We start from the raw sequence: 19418 nt of genomic DNA, 5'->3' as shown, positions 1-19418 counted from the left end.
TAGAGCAGAATTAAATGAAATTGAAAACAAAAAAAAGAAAAAGAAAAAGAAAAAAATAAATGTAACAAAGAGCTAGTTCTTTGAGAAGTTCAATAAAATTGAAAAGACACAAATAAACAAAATTAGAGATGAAAGAGAAATAATGACAGACACTGCAGAAATGCAAAGGATCATACAAGAATACTTTGAAAAAGTATATAACACAATAACCTAGAAGAAATCGACAAGTACATAGAAAGATACAACCTTTTTAGACTGAATCAAGAAGATCTGTAAAATCTAAACAGAACGATCAGCAGTATGGAAATTGAAACAATCATCAAAAACCTACCAAAAAGTAAAAGTCTAAGACCAGATGGCTTTACCAGTGAATTCTACCAAACATTCAAAGATTTAATATCTAGTCTCCTCAAACTCTTCAAAAAATTCAAAGAGGAAGCTATACTTCCCAACTCATTTTATGAAGTCAATATTACCCTGATACCAAAACCTAGTAAAGGTAACACACAAAAAAGAAAACTATGGACCAATATCTCTTATGAACTCAGATACAAAAATCCTAAATAAGATCTAGCAAACTGAATACAGCAACATATTAAAAAGATTATACACCATGATCAAGTGAATTTCATCTCAGGATCACAGGAATGATTCAACATATGCAAAAAATTAATGTGATACACCACATAAACAAATTGAAAAATAAGAATCATATGATCATCAATAGATGCAGAAAAAGCCTTCGACAGGATAGCATCCATTTCTGATCAAAACACTTAACAAAATCAACATAGAAGGAAAGTACCTTAACATAATATAGGCCATATGTGACAAACCCTTAGCCAACATCATACTTAATGGTGAAAAACTAAAACCCCTCCAAGATCAGGAACAAAGCAAGGCTGTCCACTATCGCCACTGTTATTCAATATAACATTGGAGATCCTAGCGAGTGCAATCAGGCAAGAGAAAGATATAAAAGGCATCGAAATAGGAAACGAAGAAACTGTCACTATTTGTGGATGACATGCTTCTCTATATAGAAAACCCTAAAGACTCTATAAGAACACTACTAGAAACAATGAGCAAATACAGTAAAGTTTCTGGATACAAAATCAATGTTCAAAAATCCATAGCATTCCTATACTCTAATGATGAACTGTCACAAAAAGAAGTGGAAAAAAATAATTCCTTTTGCAATTGCAACAAAAAGAATAAAATAACTAGGAATAAATTTAACGAAACATGTGAAGGACCTATATAATGAAAACTATAAGACCCTATTAAAAGAAATTAAATAAGATACAAAGAAATGGAAAGATATTCCGTGCTCTTGGATTAGAAGAATCAACATAGTTAAAATGACCATATTACCTAAAGCATTATACAGATTTAATGCAAATCTCCATCAAAATCCCATCGGCATTTTTTAAAGAAATAGAACAAAAAGTCATTAGATTTGTATAGAAGCATGGAAGACCCTGAACTGCCAAAGCCATCCTGAGAAAAAACAACGAGGCTGGAGGCATCACTCTGCCTGATTTCAAATTATACTACAAAGTGACAATAATCAAAACAGCATGATATTGGCAGAGAAACAGACATACAGACCAATGGAACAGAATCAAGAGTCCAGAAGTAAACTCATGTTTATATGGGCAAATAATTTTTGACCAAAAAAGCGAAAAACATACAGTGGAGAAAGGAAAGCCTCTTCAATAGATGGTGCTGGGAAAACTGTAAAGCCACCTGCAAAAGAATGAAACTAGACTGTTGTCTATCACCACACACCAAAATTAATTCAAAATGGATTAAGGACCTGAATATGATGAGACCTGAGACAATAAATTGCACAGAAGAAAACATAAGAACTAAACTCATGGATTTTGGACTTAAAGAGGATTTTATGAATTTGACCTCAAAGGAAGGGTAGTAAAAGCAAAAATAAATGAATGGGACTACATCAGACTAAAAAGCTTCTGCACAGCAAAAGAAATCGTCAACAAGGTAAAGAGATAACTATATAAATGGGAAAATATATTTGCAAGCAACGCCTCAGATAAGGGCCAAAATATACAAAGTACTCATACGACTCAATAATAACAATCAAAAAAATGGGCAGAGGACATGAACATACACTTCTCCCAGGAAGACATAGAAATGGCCAACAAACATATGAAAAGATGCTCGACATTGCTAGCTATTAGGGAAGTACAAATCAAAACCACAATGAGATACCATCTCACACCCATTAGAATAGCCGTTATTAACAGGACAAGTAATAACAAGTTTTGGAGAGGAAGCAAAAAAAAAGGAACCCTCATACACTGTTGGTGGGACTGCAAATTGGTACAGCCACTATGGAAAACGGTATGGAGTTTCCTCAAAAAACTAAGAATTGATCTATCATATGATCCAGCAATTCCTCTACTGGGTATTTACCTCAAAACTTGAAAATATCTGAAAAGATATTTGCACACCAATGTTCATAGCAGCATTATTCACAGTGGCCAGGACATGGAAGCAACAAAGTATCTTACGATACTTTGGGTAAAGAAGATGATTGGGTAAAGAAGCTGTGAGATATATATATATATATACACACACACACACACACACACACACACACACACACACATACATACATACACACACACACACATACACACAATGGAATATTACTCAGCCATCAGAAGATATGAAATACTGTCATTTACAATAACGTGGATGAACCTCAAGATAATCATGCTAAGCGAAATAAGCCAGACAAAAAAGTTAAAAACCACATGATATCACTTATATGTGGGATATAAACCAAAAAGCAAGAAATGAACAAACAGAGACTCATGGCCATGGACAACAGACTAGTGGTTACCAGAAGGGAGTGGGGAGGTAGACGGGGTAAAGGGGTCAAATATGTGGTGACAGAAAGAAATCTAACTATGGGAGGTGAACACACAGTATAAATATATATATATGCCTTACTGTTAAAGTGTACAGCTGAAACTTATTGGATTTCATTAACCAATATCACCATCAAAAAGTAAATAAATAAAAATAAAAAATAAATTAAAAAAAAAGAACACTGTCTTTCCATTTGTTCAAGTTTTCTTTGTACCTCAGAAATCTATAACATTTTCTTTCTGATTCATATTCACAATTTCTTTCTAGGGACTTGTATGGTTTCGTATGTATTTTTTCTTGATGTGGTAAAAGAGTCTTTTTAAAAACTATATGAATGCTACAGATTTCAGTATATTAATCTTGTTCCCTGTCATCTAAATAAGTTCTCTTATCTGCAGTTTTTGGTTAATTTTCTTACCACCTGCAGAGTAGTAATTTTACCTCGTGCCTTCCAATTTTTAAAACTGATTTTTCCTTTCTATTACTAAACAGCCTTAACACCAACAAATCTAATTTTTTGAAAGCAAATGTTTTCTGAACTTCCATTTAATATTTCTGAATAATGAAGCCTGATATAATGTCTGATACATATTTAATGTCATTTTATTTGTTTTTCCCTCAAACACAGTTCTCCAAAAGACCTGAATTTTGTCAACATGGTTTGTTAACTATGGTACTTTTTAGGCATTTAATAACCCTGTGCTGGTAAAGAATGACCCATCTTAGCTCTAAGGGTGAAGAGAGGCACATAAAGTATAGGTCACCCCTGGTGCATGGCAGTTGCGCACTAAGTATTTCATTAGCTGGTGTGGGGGATATGTCTTTTGGTCGCAGACTGTGATTTCTTCCCCACTTCTGCTTTTCCTCTCCCCACCAGCAAAGCCACTCAAATCTGCAGGAAGTAATTTGGAGAGCTGACTGTATATTTAGATGACCCTGTTGGAATTTATCTAAGCAAACAATGCCATGACATGCATGGGCACCTATGTGGGAGGCTACATCTAGAATTTACTGGAAGGAAAAACCTAAGCCTTTCAGATTTTAAATACACAAGGGACTCACGATACAATATTACATTGAACACTAGATGGGGCAAGATCTGCCCGCCTGTTACCTTCTGCAGCATTTTCTAACTGCTCTGAAGAACTCATACCTAGGTACACAAACCTTCCTGATATTCAGCCATTTCTCTAAAAGGGCATGTTATCAAAAGAGGAAGAAGAAACAATTGGTTTAGTCAAAAAGAGGTATTTAGAAAATGTACTTTGGCCCTATAGCCATGCTTCTCATGTTTTCAAGCTTTTCAGTCTTGGCACAGCTCTTCCATGATAAATATGATCATTTCCATCTTAAAACAAACACTTGCTTGTGTAGGAAAAGGAAATGGAGCCCTCAAGGCTATTTCTATCTCCCTAAATCCATCCAAGAAAGGCCAGTCAATAGTAGTTTTTGTCTTCACTTGGAAAGTTGGTATTAGAAAGGTCTGCATTTAAGGGGTGAAAGGACGAGGACTGGCTTCAGAGGTAGAGAGATGGTGATCCTAGGACACACAGTACCCCCCATACCTTGGTGAGAACCCAAGGAGGCCATTTGCCAGGCAAAATAAAACCAGCGGAGCCTTGGCTGTTTTGGGTCATAGAAATAAACGTAGATGCTGTTTGGTTTAAAATGCCGGCAATTCCACTTGCTGGCTGTACCTTAACCCGGCTCTGCATCACTTTTCTCAGCTATAAAATAGGGATAAAAACAGTAGCTACGACACAGAGGTTTTGTGAGATCCAAATAAATACATGCCAAGAGCTTAGAAAAGTACCTGGCAAGTATCGAAAGCTCAATTAATGCTCACTCTTATTATCATCAGTATCTAGATATATGCTCCCCATGGACTTACAGTTGTCATCCCATTTATAGTAAGAGGAGATCCAACTCTGGTTAAGGTACAACTTTAAAGATTCCATTCTCTTTCAATTCCTTCTGTAGGCACAGTTACAAAGAGTGTTCTTTAAAAAAAAATCCTTCTCAAAATGAAAATACATGAAATCTAACATAGTCAATCTCATAGAAGCAGAGACAGGATGGTGGAGGCACCAGTTTAGATGATGATATGCCGTCACCATCGTAGATCAGGTTGCCTAAAAGCAGAGCCTGAGATGGGGATTCTTCTTCAAGTGATTCTAGAGGGCAGTGTTCTCAGGAGGAAGGGAATGAGGAAGAAAAGGCTAAAGAAATAAAAGGCTAAGTGAGAAGGGGATTTCGGCTGGAGACTTGCTTCAGCCTGACCCCCAGGGAGCTCTGGGACACATGCACCCTTGTATCTGTCAGTCACTGGCCACATTCCAGGGGTGGGAGTGGTGGGGAAGGGTAGTCTCCTTGGCCAATTGGCTCTGTTGGACCAAGGGTAATTCCCCAGAGAAGGTGGCAGCTGTGAGTGGCTTTCAGCCAATATATACGACAGCTGGGAGGCAGGCTACTATGTCTGGTAAAGCATAACTGGGCAGGGCACCAACTGCATCCCTTACAATCCTCCTAATACTCATCCACATGTATAGATCTATAAAACATAGAGCATTAAAAAAAATGTGCAATATTATTTACATACCTTAAAATATATACCACAGAAGAACACTGTGAAGCTAACAAGGATATTTACATATTAAAGAATACATATCAAGAAAAAAAATCAAGTTGTGAGTCAGAATTAGAATATGGTTAGTCTGCTCGAAGGTGCTTGGCTGCTGTTTTCCCCATGATTTGTTTGCTGTGTATCAAATGACTGTTGCTAGTCCTGATCAGTGAGAGAAGGGCCTGATGAGATGACTGTGGTATGAGTCCCAGCCCCACACTAAACAGCCGAGACCTGGTGATCTGAGTTTCCTTCAAGGGCATGAGCTGGCTAGTGGCAGAGCTGGGACCACAGTCACCTGCAGGATGAGGATGATGTTACAGTATATTGCACACTGGGCTGTGGTAGGTACATATGAGAACATTTTATAAGGTATACGTAAAATATTAAGGCATTCATTAATGCTTTTAATGTACTATATATCCCGTAGGCCTTCATCTCTTATTTGGGTTTCGTATGCATTAGATTTCTAGTATATTTCCACAAATGCTTCTTTCTTCCCTGCAATTAAGTTGTACCATTTAGTTTGTCTCGGTAGCATAGGGAGAGAGTTAGCTCTGGTAAGTGGCAAATTCAAGATTATTGATTTTCCCAGATATCAAGGAAATTTGACCTGCTTTATAGGGATTGCTTCAATAAATGTAATTAGAAAAAAATAAAATAGTCTCATAGCAGTAGAGACTAGAATGGTGGTGGCCAGGGGCTGGTGGGAGGGAGACATGGGGAGATGATGGTCAAATGGTATAAAACTGAAAAAAAAAAACACCCTTCCCTCCAAGTGTTAAACAATTTTTCTTCAAACTATTAAAACACTGCAGTTTATTTTCCTGGGTTCGGTTATATTTCATTGAGACATGTTTATGATATCTGACACCCAGAATTTAAAAAATAAGGTATTATAGAAAAATGCAATGGGTACTCTCTTCTGCAAATAATTCTCTTTTCTTTCAACTGCTTATAGCACAACATATTTTAGGAAAGAATACTACAAGGATGATTGACTATATTCTTCCTCCTATTCGGTTAAAACCTACTCAATTATTTTTTTAACACCTGCCAGATCAGCATTTTTAAGCTTCATTTGCAACCCATTAGAATATTATGAAATAAATTACTTTTTAAAAAGTAAAATAGAACAGAAACTATTAGTGTGAGTCATATGTAGTAGGGGGAAATCTTGTTTTGTGAGACTTCTATTTCTGTTCCGTCTATGTAAACTTGGATGAAGGAGTGTGTGTACTGGGGGTTGTGATGAAATAAATTTCTTCCTGTGGGTCCCAACCAAGAGTTTGGTAAACACTGTACTAGGCAGTTGGCAAAATGCCTTGTTCTACTTAAATTATCATTATTTCTCAGAGATTCTGCACAGAAGACTCAGTCATTTAAACATATTTACAATTTTCAAAAGAATAGTAATACAAAATAAACCTGAGTCCTCCTTCAGCACATCTCAGTATCCTAACAATGGCAATGATTAGTTTTCCCCTTAACCTTCTCAATGGCCCAAACGTGAGCTACTTACCACGGCACTGCAACTACTGCTTCATCATTACCGCTTTATTCTACAAATATTCACAAGGTGCTTCCTCTGTGCCTAGTTGACAGGAATGAACAAGACCCTTAAAGGAGTTCACTGAGTGTTATTTTTGAGAAGCAGCTGTTTTCTGTTTTCATTGAGAAGAAAGGTGTGGTGGCCACTTGGCCTGCATATCTAGGTGTTTCTAATAGAGAAATCTAGAGCTGAAAAATGAATGTCTGGTTGCAATAAAAAAAGAAAAGGCAACAATTTCTACTTTGTGACAAATAATTGGAGCAGAAAAAATGCACGCAAACTACTTTATAAAACTACTCACTCTGTAACAATTCATATATTACTTTTGCCAGCTCTAGTGTTGTCATTTGAGGACTATGTTTATCTTTATTGTTTGTTCAGTTTTTTCCTTTTTTGGCCTGATTCCTAACCCATTGTCTGTCATGTACATTGCAAATAATCTTTCCTAGTTTATCCCTGGTTTACTATAGACTGTAAGCTCCCTGCAGGCAGGGGCTCTACCTGCTGTCTTCTTGGTGCTCCCCGTAATACCCAGAAGAGGAAAAGACATGCACCAAGTACCCAATCACTTTTGCTAATGAATAAGGAAAAAGTATGGAAGTGTTTACCTTGGAGGAACAGGTAGCCTGGGGCACAATGAGTCTGCATTTGGATTCTGGGTGTAGTTGGAAGAACTCAAACTATAAACACACAGGAAGGACCCTGGAAGCAGAAGATACGCAGTCTGTACCATCTTCCTATATTGTGCCCATGTTTCCAGGGGAGCCAGTAAGAAAACCACAATCATTTTATGAAACTGGTAGGTAGACAGAAAAAATCACTCAGATCTAGAACACAGGCCGACAGGCGACCTAGAGACAAAAAGAATGAGCATACTGTCTGAAGTCGAGTTAGGTCCTCTCTTTCTCATTCTCTCTCTAAAAGCTCAAATTCACAACTAAAATGATTGGAACTTTTACTCTATAACTGGTACTAAAGTGATCTGAAGGTTATTTATTGTACAAGCTTGGTATTTTCAACCCAGCCTTGCAAATAACTTTTTAAAATCTGGTATACCATTTCATAGGCAGATAAAATTGGCAGTGGGTTGTCTCCAATTTCCTTTCATTTTGTGTTTAACACTTAAACCACAAATCTGAAAAGGGGGCTCAGAGCAAGGTACTTCAGTTATACAAATGTTTGGTACAACTTACCACTATCCCACTGGTAGCCACAGGCCCCAACATTTTGATGAAAGAACATACTTACGGGCAATCCAACCAGAACCTTGTGGGTTTCTGTCTAGGACTGGATGTGCCCATGTGCAGAGCTCTCTGACCCCTGTATGACCCTGCCTTCAAGCCCTAAATGTCTGCTGTCTATACTCTCTATGGAAGGCCACTACCCAGCAGTGAGCAGAGAACAGCTAGAGTTTCAGGTAAATCCAGATAAACCTGAATGAAACTGAACGAGCTCAAGAGATAATGTTTATGACCTTTTCCACACAAGAGGCCCCCACAAAGAAGGACAATCTCCGCATTTCCAAAGAAAGCAGTGTCAGGGTAAGGTGTCTCACGTAGGTCTGCACAGGTTAGCCCAGCATGGTGCCCAGCCTCAGGGGGACGAGCCTGTCTCTCGGTGCCTACCACTGTTGTTTGCAAAGAGCTGGATGTCTTCGAGGGTATTGAGCTGCTCTTCAGGACAGCTGGATACACAGAGGGCAGTGGAACCAAGCCTCCCGTCCTTGACTTGCAGATTGCAGGAATCCGTGAAGAACACGTGCCTGGGAGACAGAGGAAACAGGAGAATGTCTTAGAGGATGTCTTCTCATTGTAATTAACTGTGGTTCTTACAAAAATATGCACATGCTATCAAATGTGGGAGTAACTAAGCAAACTTTTGTAATCAAACGTTTCAGCATAATTTAATGTATATTATGCTTCCTGGGGGTCCTCTAGAGAGCCACACAGCTTAGGAACCACACTCAAAGGTCAACAAAACTTCTCTTTTCCAGATTCAGCATTTTCTAAGGGATAACACTAAGGAGTTATCTGAGGAAGTCACTAAACTGGGGCTAGCAGTGGCAGCTCCCAGACCCATGCCCAACACCTCTCCAGGTTGCTAGGATAAAGGGATGCCAGAGGAAGAGTCCTGTAGGTGGCCCTCTAGGGGAGGGATGGAGAGGTGTGCGTGCGTGCGTGCGTGCATGTTTGTGGAAGGGGGGTCCTAGAAGCCTTTTTTCTCTCCAACTGGGGATGAGAGAAAGGGAAGTGGTACAACAGGAGATAGGGGAACAGATTTCCTGGATGTATGATAAATATATACTTTATTATAAGTAAATTTTAACTGTGGTAAAATACACATACCAATTTACCATTTTAAGTGTACAGTGCAGTGGCACTAAGTACATTCATATTGTTATGCAACCATCACCACCCACTCATAGAACTCTTCATCTTGCAAAACTGAAACTCCCCACTGCCTCCCGACTCCAGCTCCTAGCAACCACCCTTCTACTTTCTGTCCCTATGAATGTGACTACTCTAGATACCTCACATAAGTGGGATCGTAAAATATTTTTCTCTTTGCGACTGGCTTATTTCACTTAGCATATCCTCAAAGTTCATCTATATCATAACATGTGTCAGAATTTCCTTCCTTTTTAAGGCTGAATAATAACTCATTATATGTATACACCACATTTTGTTTAGCCATGCATATGTTGATAGACATTTAGGTTGTTTCTACTTTTTGGCTATTGAGATTAATGAAATATAGACTTTCAAAGTGGAATATTTATCAACACTGCATTATGAATACAATGTGACACAGGAGCATGGGTGCACTTGGGCAGCCCCTTCTTCTTCCTGTCTCTGCAAGTGACACCCCCAAGTGCAGAGGGAATGCCCTCAGGTAATCCACACCCTGGAGTACAGAGATTCCCGCTCAGAGGCACCACTCGGGGGTAGAAGTGGTCTGGTCCGAGATTTGTACTTGGTGACTCCACACTTACACTCGGGACCTTTTTAGAGCCTAAAGATCTCTGTCCTAGGAGCTGCTCTTGATCATCAAATCCCCAAAATTGTTGCAAGGCAGTCAGTCTCCATCTTAGAAAATCATGGCCAGGGAGTTCTCTTCCTTCTGGAGACTCCTATCTTTTCTCTCCCCTTCCAGTTTGTGTTGGAGTTGGAGGGGGGGAAATTTGACTCTACAGTGCTGTGGTTGAGAGTGTAGACAGGGGAGGAGGGTGGGACACAATCTCACATTCCCCATGGAGATCCAGGTATTTCCGCACTGAAACAATACTGTGGCCCATGTACACTTGGTAACATATAATTGGTTAAAAATTGATACTTTTTGATAATAATAGTAACAAAATTTACTAAGCCTTAGCTCATACAGGTCTCAATGGATCCTTAAAACAACCTTGTGAGATGGGTCCAATAAACCATACTTAAAAGGCTGAAAACTCAGCTCAGAGAGGTTAAGTGCTACCCCAAGGTCACGCAGCTGAAAAGCAGCAGAGGCTGAATTGGATTTTCGGACTGGCTGATTCTAAAACCTGTGTCCTTACTGCCACACACATGCCTCCCTTTTATGAGCCAGACCCACCGAGTTTTGAATAGGAAAAGTTTCCAGGCTCAGAATGACTTAATTTACACAAAGTTTGAAATATAGTGCCTCTGTAGGTTGGGGATTTACTTGAACACTTACTTTTTTAGGGTCATGTCCTGCCCTGAAAGAGGAGCCCCTTCTATTGGGGAATTCTTCTTGCCACACACGTTGCCAAAGCTGTCATAGCCAAAGAGGAGTCTTCCCGTGGCTCCAGCCGCCACCGAGTAGCCCGTGATGAACATCTGGCAAAACCCAGACGGCACATGAGAGCCTGGCCAAAGGACTTAAGAACTGGTACTCCCACCCCCCGCCCCCTGCCATCCCTGAATACTGACATAAAATGAACTCCCCAGCATCACTGCACTTCTCTCCCTCAGCAACACTGTCAGTCAGGACACTGCTGCCACTCTAACGCTTGCTTTAACAGGTCGGCTAAGAGAATGTTCTAAAACGCTGACACAGATTCCTGTCTTCTCACCCTCTTCTCCAAGAGTCTGTCATTTTTTCTTCTTAGCCTAAGGTCACCAGGACAGCTCAATTTTTTTCCTTTGAGGATCTTCTTTTATCTAAGAACACCAGGGTATGCTACTTCTTTCCCTGAGTTTCTGTCTATGCATCCGTCTGTCCATCTGTCCATCTATCCATCCATCCGTCCGTCCATCCATCCTTCCATTCTCCCTTCCTCCTTTCCTTTTTCCCTTTCTTCCCCTCCTCCCTTCCTTCTTTCCACCGTTTCCTTCCTTCCCTCTCCTCCTTCTCCCTCCCCATCTCTTCCTTTTTCTTTTAGCCTTATAGAGGACTCTGACCCTCAAGAGTTGAGACAAGTTGATATGTACTCAAATACCATTTATAATAAGTGTGAAAATGGTGTTTTGAAATATGCTTAAATACACAAAATAAAGAACCTCAGGAATCTGCGGGACAAGAACACCTTGCAATTTATTAGTCGCTTTTATCCAATTTTATAATGAATGTGGAATATTTGAAATTTCAGCTCAAAATTTCAGTTGTTAATATGCCTGACATGCCTTCTACCAAGATTGAGTATTTATCCTCCCCTAACACAAACTTAATGTTGTAAGTTCCCCAATATACAATGCATAGAATACTATTAATCCTCCCAGTACTGATAGAATTATTCCAGGAGAGAGGATATAGTACACAATTCAATAAAACATAGTATTGATACCATGTTCCTAAGGCACATTGTCCCAAAGCCAAATACATTTCAGATCTTCTGCATTATTAATCTAGAAATCAATAAGTCTTCAAGTACCCAGGTGTGCCAGAGACTGTTACTGGGGTACAAAGATAAACAAAATCAAGTTCCTGTACTCAAAGAACTTAGCCTAGAAGACAAGCAGGACATTTAACTTGCAGACATTCCTGGAGGAAGGCTCCCCTCACCCCAAGCACCTCCTCAGTCTCGTGGTAGATTCCAGGGTTGAGTGAGTCACCTTTCCCGGTGGACAGACCCCTCAGCCTTTACTTCCTTTACTGCACACCCACTTGGCTGGCACAGCTGATCCAACCTCAGCATATTCTTCTCCTGCCCTTCCAACATGGAATGTGGTGAGATCCTGATTGAGTTCAGACTTAGGAGGAGGAAAAGGATCCCATGCTTCTGCCCAGTTCACCAGAGATCTAATAATGAAGTGATACTTTCCACTTACCAGCATTCATGTCACTATCTCCCTTGGGAAACTCGTGGGAGGAGTGGAAAGTTTTGGGGGATGAGTGCGAGAGGATTTTCGTAATCCTGAGTCCCTGCCATACTATACTTCTTTAAACCATCAAAACTTGGTTTCAATTTCAAACACACAATTTCAATTACATGTGACAGGTGATTCAGTAGGTGTGTGTACAAGGTAGGTGTGGCTACCAAGGTCACCTTGGATGGTGCTGGGGGTGGCGGAGGCGGGGAGATGGAGTCTTGAAGACTAGTAGGAAAGGGTGAGGTTGGAGAGGTAAGCAGAGGCAGAGATGGTCCAGACTTTGAAACATTCTGTTCTATGTGTCTTATGAATGTATAAACAAAGGCTGACATTCTTTCTATCTGCAAAAGACCATCCTTGTTTACAATTCTGGACCCTGGCCCCAGACCTCCTTTGTCCAGCCCTCACCCTGGCAGCATCACCAGTAATAATCCTGTCTAGCAAGTCACCAAGGTCAGGATGCCACAAGACCAGAAAAACTACATAGCAGAGGCAGAAAAAAAACACTCCTAAATATCTGTGGTTTAAAAATGTTGCCGAAGATATTAAAAGGCAGTCAGCTAAGAAAGGACTCTCATTATCATTATTCAAATTTAATGTAGTAAGGAGATCAGGCATATTGAAACTTTCAGGTTTATTTTGCAAATGACATGTAATTTTAGAGCAGTTGGTGGCTCTGCGCCACCTCTCGGATGGTTCATAACTGTTCAGGCTATGATGTTCCCAGACGGCCATTGGGCTAGGAGTTCGGTACTAGGTTTGCTGTACTAGGGGCTAGGGAAGACCATTAAATATAACGGCCCAAGGTCAAAGCTGCCAGGCGCAAACAGGACAGCTGCTCCGTGCATTTTTACAACTGCAGACCAGACAGAAACACCAGCCGTCTGCAGGGCATTAAGGAAGAGGTGTCGTAGATGCTCAATTTCTCTGAACTTCTAGAGGAGAGCTCCAAGGGCCACGTATATAGGCAACACAGAACATATGGTTATATCTTTCAGGCCCAACCTTCTACTGTGCCTGTAACCATGTCTGTCCATGTGAAACCAGTCGGGAAAGTCAACAAGTGAACAAATCTTTTTCTAAAGAAAGAGGAACAAATATGATATTTTAGAGTCTAGTCCAACTTAAGTCTTTTCAACAAAGGTAATTACTCTCTTGTAGGTATTATCAGGCTTTATAAATTAATCATTTACCAGGTAGCAAATACATGTCCCAATCTGGAATGGATGATTTCATGAACGTGGTGTTTGAAGAAACTGAGGCTTTTTCTGCTGTTACCTACAACTCTGAAATAAGTATCAAAGCATCAAGATTCAGTTTCTGAGAGATTCTCCCAAGACTAAAATGGCAGAGCCTGATGAGGTCCACCAGCAATCATACACACCTGGAAACTAGGAGGAAAAAATGGGGAAAATATCATTACCTATCTAACTTGAGGGTTTATATCAAAGGCTTGTTTTCCCTGTCAGCTTCTAAACACAATGCACCAAGAGTGCATTTGTTCTGCTCAGCTAAAGTAAGGGTAATTTATTTCTAGACTCACCCTGGATTTTTCTGTGTGAGAGGAACAGCAAACACTTGAGAAACATTTTAATTTTGAGGACTGAGATGGTAAAAACAAACTTCTACCAGGCGAGCTGAGATAAGAGACCACACATGGGCTAATCAAATACCATTGAAAAGGGTAATTCTCATTTCCTTATGGGACTTTCTCTTAGAAGGAAGCCTGCAACAAGACAGCCTCTCCGACTGAGCGAGCCTGGAGGTTGAGACACCTGACAATTCCCCAGGACTGATGTTTATTCTGCCACCATAGCAGGTGTCTCTCATTGCAGCACCAACTTTCACCTGGTGCCCCCAGGAGCCTTGACTTCTCCAGGAACGGCCCTAAGCATGCGATTTACATTTGGGGCAGTTATTTGAGGACATACACTCTGGCACCCACACTTACCAAACCCGTCCAAAAAAGAAAGAACAGGAACAACCACTGCAGATCTGTGCATTTCCTATAAATCTGAGGCCGCCACTCTCTTGGGCCGGGGGTTCTCTCTGCAGAAACCTTCCAGAAAAAGAGGGGAGAAAGTTGAAGAGAATAAAGCACTATACGGTTCCAACCTGGAAATGGAACCCAAACTGGCTTGAAGACTGCTTAAAGTAACTTTTTTTGTTTGCTTTGTACCGTGGCCGCCCAGAGCTCTCCTGGAGCTTGGAAACACCAGCTCGTGCGGAGCGGATGTGAACTTCCCAGTCGCCAAGTCCCTACCTAGCGGTGCACCTGGAGGAGGCCCGAAGGTCGTGCCGGCGCCTCAGCACCGCACTGGGGTCCGAGGTCCGGGCGGGTCTTAATCTGCGCGGATTGCGGGAGGCGGAGGTGTCTCGGCAGGGCACTTGCGTGCAGCAGGGGCGCGACCCGCCTTCCCCCCGGGTCCCTACCCCGGGCCCCTTCCCCCGCGTGGATACTCACCAGGTGCGTGGTGCCGAGGCACCGCATCCTGCGCTCCGAGCCGGGACTGAGGGCCGACGCGGCGCCCGCGGCGGCCAAGACCAAACGGCGGGAAGGGGCGCAGCGCCCCCAGGCGGCCTCCTCCAAGCGCCGCCAACTCTGCTCGCGGCCCACACCTGCCCGGGCGGGTCAGCCGCCCTTACCTGTTCCGAAGGAGAGTTCTGGCCTCCTCCCTCAACCCCCATCCCTCCACCCCCGTCCCCGGGACACCTGCCTCTCCGACGGCAGCGCAGGCGGTCCCCAGGAGGGTCCGGACTGCGGCCTCCTTAGCGGGTCCCCGCCAGCTCTGAGCAGGAAGTAGGAAGTCTCAGCCAATCTGTTCTGAGTGGTGAGGACAGGTATGGTTTTGCTGTATGATCCACAGCGAACAGGTGAGTAGCGCTCACCTGTGCCAGATTCTATTTTACTGCTTTACAAGCATTATTAAATAATCCACACGGCAAAAACTAGCGTTATCCCTAATCTGCAGGTGAGGGAAACTGAGGCGCAGGACAACACTGATGTCACTCGCGGCGGAGACAGACAGAAAACTGTAGGGCGAAACGCTGAATCCAGACACTCCAGGAGATGCTCTCAAGGTCGGGCTCCACAAACACCCGTGCGACTCTCATGCGGCTGCCGTTTTCACCAGGACAGTGGCCTCTGATGGCTCCCACAATCTGTCCTGGAGAAGCCCAAGTCTCTGGAAGAACGCGGGGGGTGCTAGGAAGTACAAGAATAGAAACCCGGGGTCGGGGCTGCTGAAGATGACCTTTATCTGCGAGTGTTGCAGGTGGGGCGGGGCGGGAGGAGATGCTGAGAAGGGAGGTGGGATGAAAGAATTTGATGTTCTGAGGTTCTGCTCTTGCTTCTCTCCTATGTTGCCTTGGGACAATCACTGCCCCGCTCTTCACAGTTGAAATTCTAGTGGAATTAAAACAGCTGCAGACGGACCCCCTGTCCCCATTCACTACCTTCCCCCCAAACACACACGCACCACCAGAGCTGCTGGGTGACTGTTTCTTTTCCATACCGCTTCTCCCCTGAGGGCAGCGACTTCCCCTGGCTGGAAGAATATTTATCAGAGTAGCTGAAAGGCAGGGGATCATGAACTCACAGGCCAAATAACTAGACATCTGAGAAGTACAATTACTATAAAAAGACACAATTGAACACCTATCATCTGAAACTAAGTTATTAGAGCTGATGGACCAATGTTTTTAAATAAGCTTTTAAATATATTTAAGAAGATGAGGGATGACAATAGCAATATGAGTCAGGAAAAAATGAAACTAAAATGAACAAAAATATTAAGCATGAAAAATGGAATAGTTGGAGTGAATATTCACTGATGCTATTTATTAATAATGTAGGATAAATAGTAGAAAAGGTGACGCTAAAGAGGAATTTGTAGTTGGAAGAGCAGTTTCAACACTCCAGAGGCAGCAGGAAAAGGTTAAAAAATAAGGCAGCTTATTTTAAAATTTTTTAGTTAATATTAAAGATAGAACTAAAAGAGAAAAGGAATGACATAAAAATGGAGAGAGGGAAATATTGACACATAACATAAATTTTAAGGTTGAAAGGAAGAAATACACCTCGAAGAGAAAGGGCAAGTCTCAAGCCACATATGTGTATATATATGTTTCAAATACCTTTATTGTTTGTTTTAGGAATTTCCTAAAACTCCATTTACTGGAGCAGTAGACCAGCTACCCAAAAAGCTTTCATCAGGGCAACAGTTCCTCATCAGAACCACAGATCACTATTCTAGGTTATCACATGACTATACCATTCGAGTCTCTCTTCAAACCCTCCCTTACTGCATCCATCAATCAACTATTATATGAAAACCTTTCCTAATCGGTCTCACTGCATTGAAAGACCCATCTTATACCAGACCCTAAAAAAATCTATAAATATCCTATTTTGAAACACATCATATAGGTGAATATTCATACATTCTCAATAATACTAAGTAAAAATAAATCGTCATCGATTGCCTTTAGAAGATTCTGGGTGCAAACTCATTTCGAAAGCTGGTAAACAAAGGGAAAGAATCAAACACATATCCTGCCTCTCTTATATAAATCAGGGTAATTCTATAACTGATGAAGGAGTTTTCTGGCTTGTAAGAGTGGAAGGAATGATAGAATTTAGGGTATCACAGTTTTCCAAACATCACAAAAAGGGACAATTAGACATTAACGACATCCCAGTGAAGAACACATTGCCACTTGTGACGTAGTCATTACAGGAAAGTCCACCTAAATCTACCAAAGTATAAGAAATACAAGGTATAGAGGGACAAGTCAAATGACACCACAGGGATGCCACCAGTAACATCAAAAATGGGAAAGTCTTCAGACACATGACTTAATGTTTTAATATCGTCATCAACAATAACAACAGCAAAAAGATTATAAGAAAAAATGAGAGGGAGAGGAAATCTATAAATTAAAAAAGACTTGGGAGCTATTTCAACTAATTACACTATATGGGCATTGTTTAGATCCAGGATAAACCAACTAGAAAAATAGAAAGAAGGCGGTTCAGAAGACAATCCAGGAAATGTGAATCTTAATTGGATAGTTGATGATTTTAAGTAATTTCTATTAAGGAATTTGGGAATCCGATGATGTTATTTGGGTTAAATTTAAATTTAAAGCAGAGTCCATAACTTTTAGATTTATATACTGAAACTATGACAAAATGATAAGCTAAGATTTGCTTTTAAAATATCCAGGGCAAAGGGAAGTGGGTGGAGGTGTAAGGGAAACAAAATTGACCAGCAGTTGTTAATTGCTGATGTTGGGGGAAGTGTACATTATGTTGGGAGGTTCATTGATTTTTTTTCTTAATTTCGTGTTCATGAAACATGTGGACAATACAGCCACCAGGCTCCCTTCCTAAATGTGATCCTTGGAACATAGCTCCTCAAGCCCCAAGGAACTTTCAGTTTGGTCAAAAATAATTTTTTATTACAAAAGGTTATATATGTTAAATTACCTTATTTACATATACAAGACATTAGTTATATTCTTTTGTGTATATCACATATCACCTACTAAAGCTGTATATAGTATATATATGTTACATATACAACAGCTCTAAGTTATAAGACGTAATAATATAATCACCCTGAACCCACTTCCCATTTTAAGAACTGGAACATTACCATAACGTTCCTCCTGAATACAATCCTGCCAAACTTTTAATCTCACAGATAATCATAGTTCTGAATTTTGTTCATCAACCCCGTGCTTAAACACTCTTATTTCACATTATCTTATTCTTTAAATAATATAATTTAGTTTGCTTTTTAGGGGATGCTATAAAAAGTGGTGGTATATGGTATAAAGTTTGGAACTTTTTTCACTTATGTTTTTTTTCATGGTTGGTTTGAAAATTGAGGCTGGTCCTTCATAGACTTAACCAAACTATTTAACCAGAGACTTTATGACTTAATATGGAAGCACAGAGCAATCAATTTTGTTGTACATAGATGCTTGCACTGCTAGGGGCTGACTGCTGGGTCAAATTTCTTGGCTTTCCTTTATCCATTTCCATTCAGCATAATTGTAACGTTATTTGTATAGCAATCAGATTTCTCATCTCCTGGGTGTCTACATTTGTGCAGAGCAAAGCCCTGTGAATGATCTCAAGACACTTCCTACTTTACTTTGCCAAGTTTTGTACCTATATAATTGAGTTTTGAGAATTCCTTATGTAGTTTAGATACAAGTCCTTTACCAGTTATGTCAAGGGGCCCCAACCTCCAGGGCTGTGGACCTGTACCAGTCTGTGGCCTGTTAGGACTGGGCTGCACAGCAGGAGGTAAGCAGCGGGTGAGCAAAGAAAGTTTCATCTGTGTTTGCGGCTGCTCCCCAGCACTAGCATCACCACCTTAGATTCACCTCAGATCATTAGGCATTAGATTCTTATAGGAGCAATCGGTCCCTGGTGCCAAAAAAGTTGTAGACCATTGAGTTATGTGACTGGCAAATATTTTCTTCCAGTCATTCTTAGCCCAAACCATCATCACCATCTCTCTGCTTCCACATTTGCCTTTCTGTAATCTCTCCCTCCACACAGCTGGAACAATCCATTTAAACATAAATTAGGTCATTACCTCTCTACTCAAAGTCTCTCCGATGGCTCCCACCCTTCTCAGATTAAATTCTGAATCCTTGACATGAATCACAAAATATGTGTCTGGCCACATCCCAGAGTTTTTCTAAGGGTTTGTAAGGGTCATGTTAAACAGAGCTGAATCATGCTGGGGGCCAAGTTTTAAAGAAGAGTTATCACATTGTCTCAAAGAAATGTCTGAACGCTTTTAATGGTTTTCGTTTTGTTTTGTTTTGTTTTTAATGCCTACAGCACCTGGTCTTCCTACGTGGTCTCCCATCCAAGTACTAACTAGGCTCGACCCTGCTTAGCTTCCGAGATCAGACAAGATCAGGCACGTTCGGGGTGGCATGGCTGGTAATGTTTTTGAAATATGTATTTCATCATTGAAGCACTTAGTAAAATAAAAAATCTACC

At 40.8% G+C, this 19418-nt stretch overlaps 1 protein-coding gene, 1 long non-coding RNA gene and 1 pseudogene across 6 annotated transcripts in view; 1 reads left to right on the top strand and 2 right to left on the bottom strand.

Annotated features, from left to right (window-relative positions):
• The window catches only part of SLC44A3 (solute carrier family 44 member 3), a 77840-nt gene extending 62740 nt beyond the window's left edge, over positions 1-15100 (bottom strand). For 2 of the 5 annotated variants that reach the window (XM_039869517.1, XM_039869518.1), the window contains exons 1-5: positions 14853-14980; positions 14340-14447; positions 10773-10915; positions 8705-8841; positions 7688-7781 (exon numbers count right to left, since the gene is read on the bottom strand). In XM_039869517.1, coding sequence (XP_039725451.1) covers positions 7688-7781; positions 8705-8841; positions 10773-10915; positions 14340-14447; positions 14853-14879 — 509 coding nt within the window. In that variant the 5' untranslated portion in view covers positions 14880-14980. Of the gene's footprint in view, positions 1-7687; positions 7782-8704; positions 8842-10772; positions 10916-14339; positions 14448-14651; positions 14736-14852 lie in introns of all 5 variants that reach the window. The other 3 variants (XM_039869515.1, XM_039869516.1, XM_039869519.1) reach the window with 2 other exon arrangements.
• Positions 15101-15127: 27 nt separating this feature from the next.
• LOC120607810 (uncharacterized) lies at positions 15128-19303 on the top strand. The gene is made up of 3 exons (XR_005654237.1): positions 15128-15262; positions 15361-15469; positions 19254-19303. It is a non-coding gene; the product is annotated as an uncharacterized LOC120607810 (long non-coding RNA).
• On the bottom strand, positions 19245-19363 carry LOC120607974 (uncharacterized; annotated as a pseudogene).
• Positions 19364-19418: the final 55 nt, after the last annotated feature.

Source organism: Pteropus medius, unplaced genomic scaffold (genome assembly GCF_902729225.1).
Source record: "Pteropus medius unplaced genomic scaffold, Ma_sr-lr_union100, whole genome shotgun sequence".
NCBI classification, from domain to species: domain Eukaryota; kingdom Metazoa; phylum Chordata; class Mammalia; order Chiroptera; family Pteropodidae; genus Pteropus; species Pteropus medius.
The sequence above is the reverse complement of the archived record's forward strand: the minus strand, read 5'-3'. Positions and strand labels throughout refer to the sequence as shown.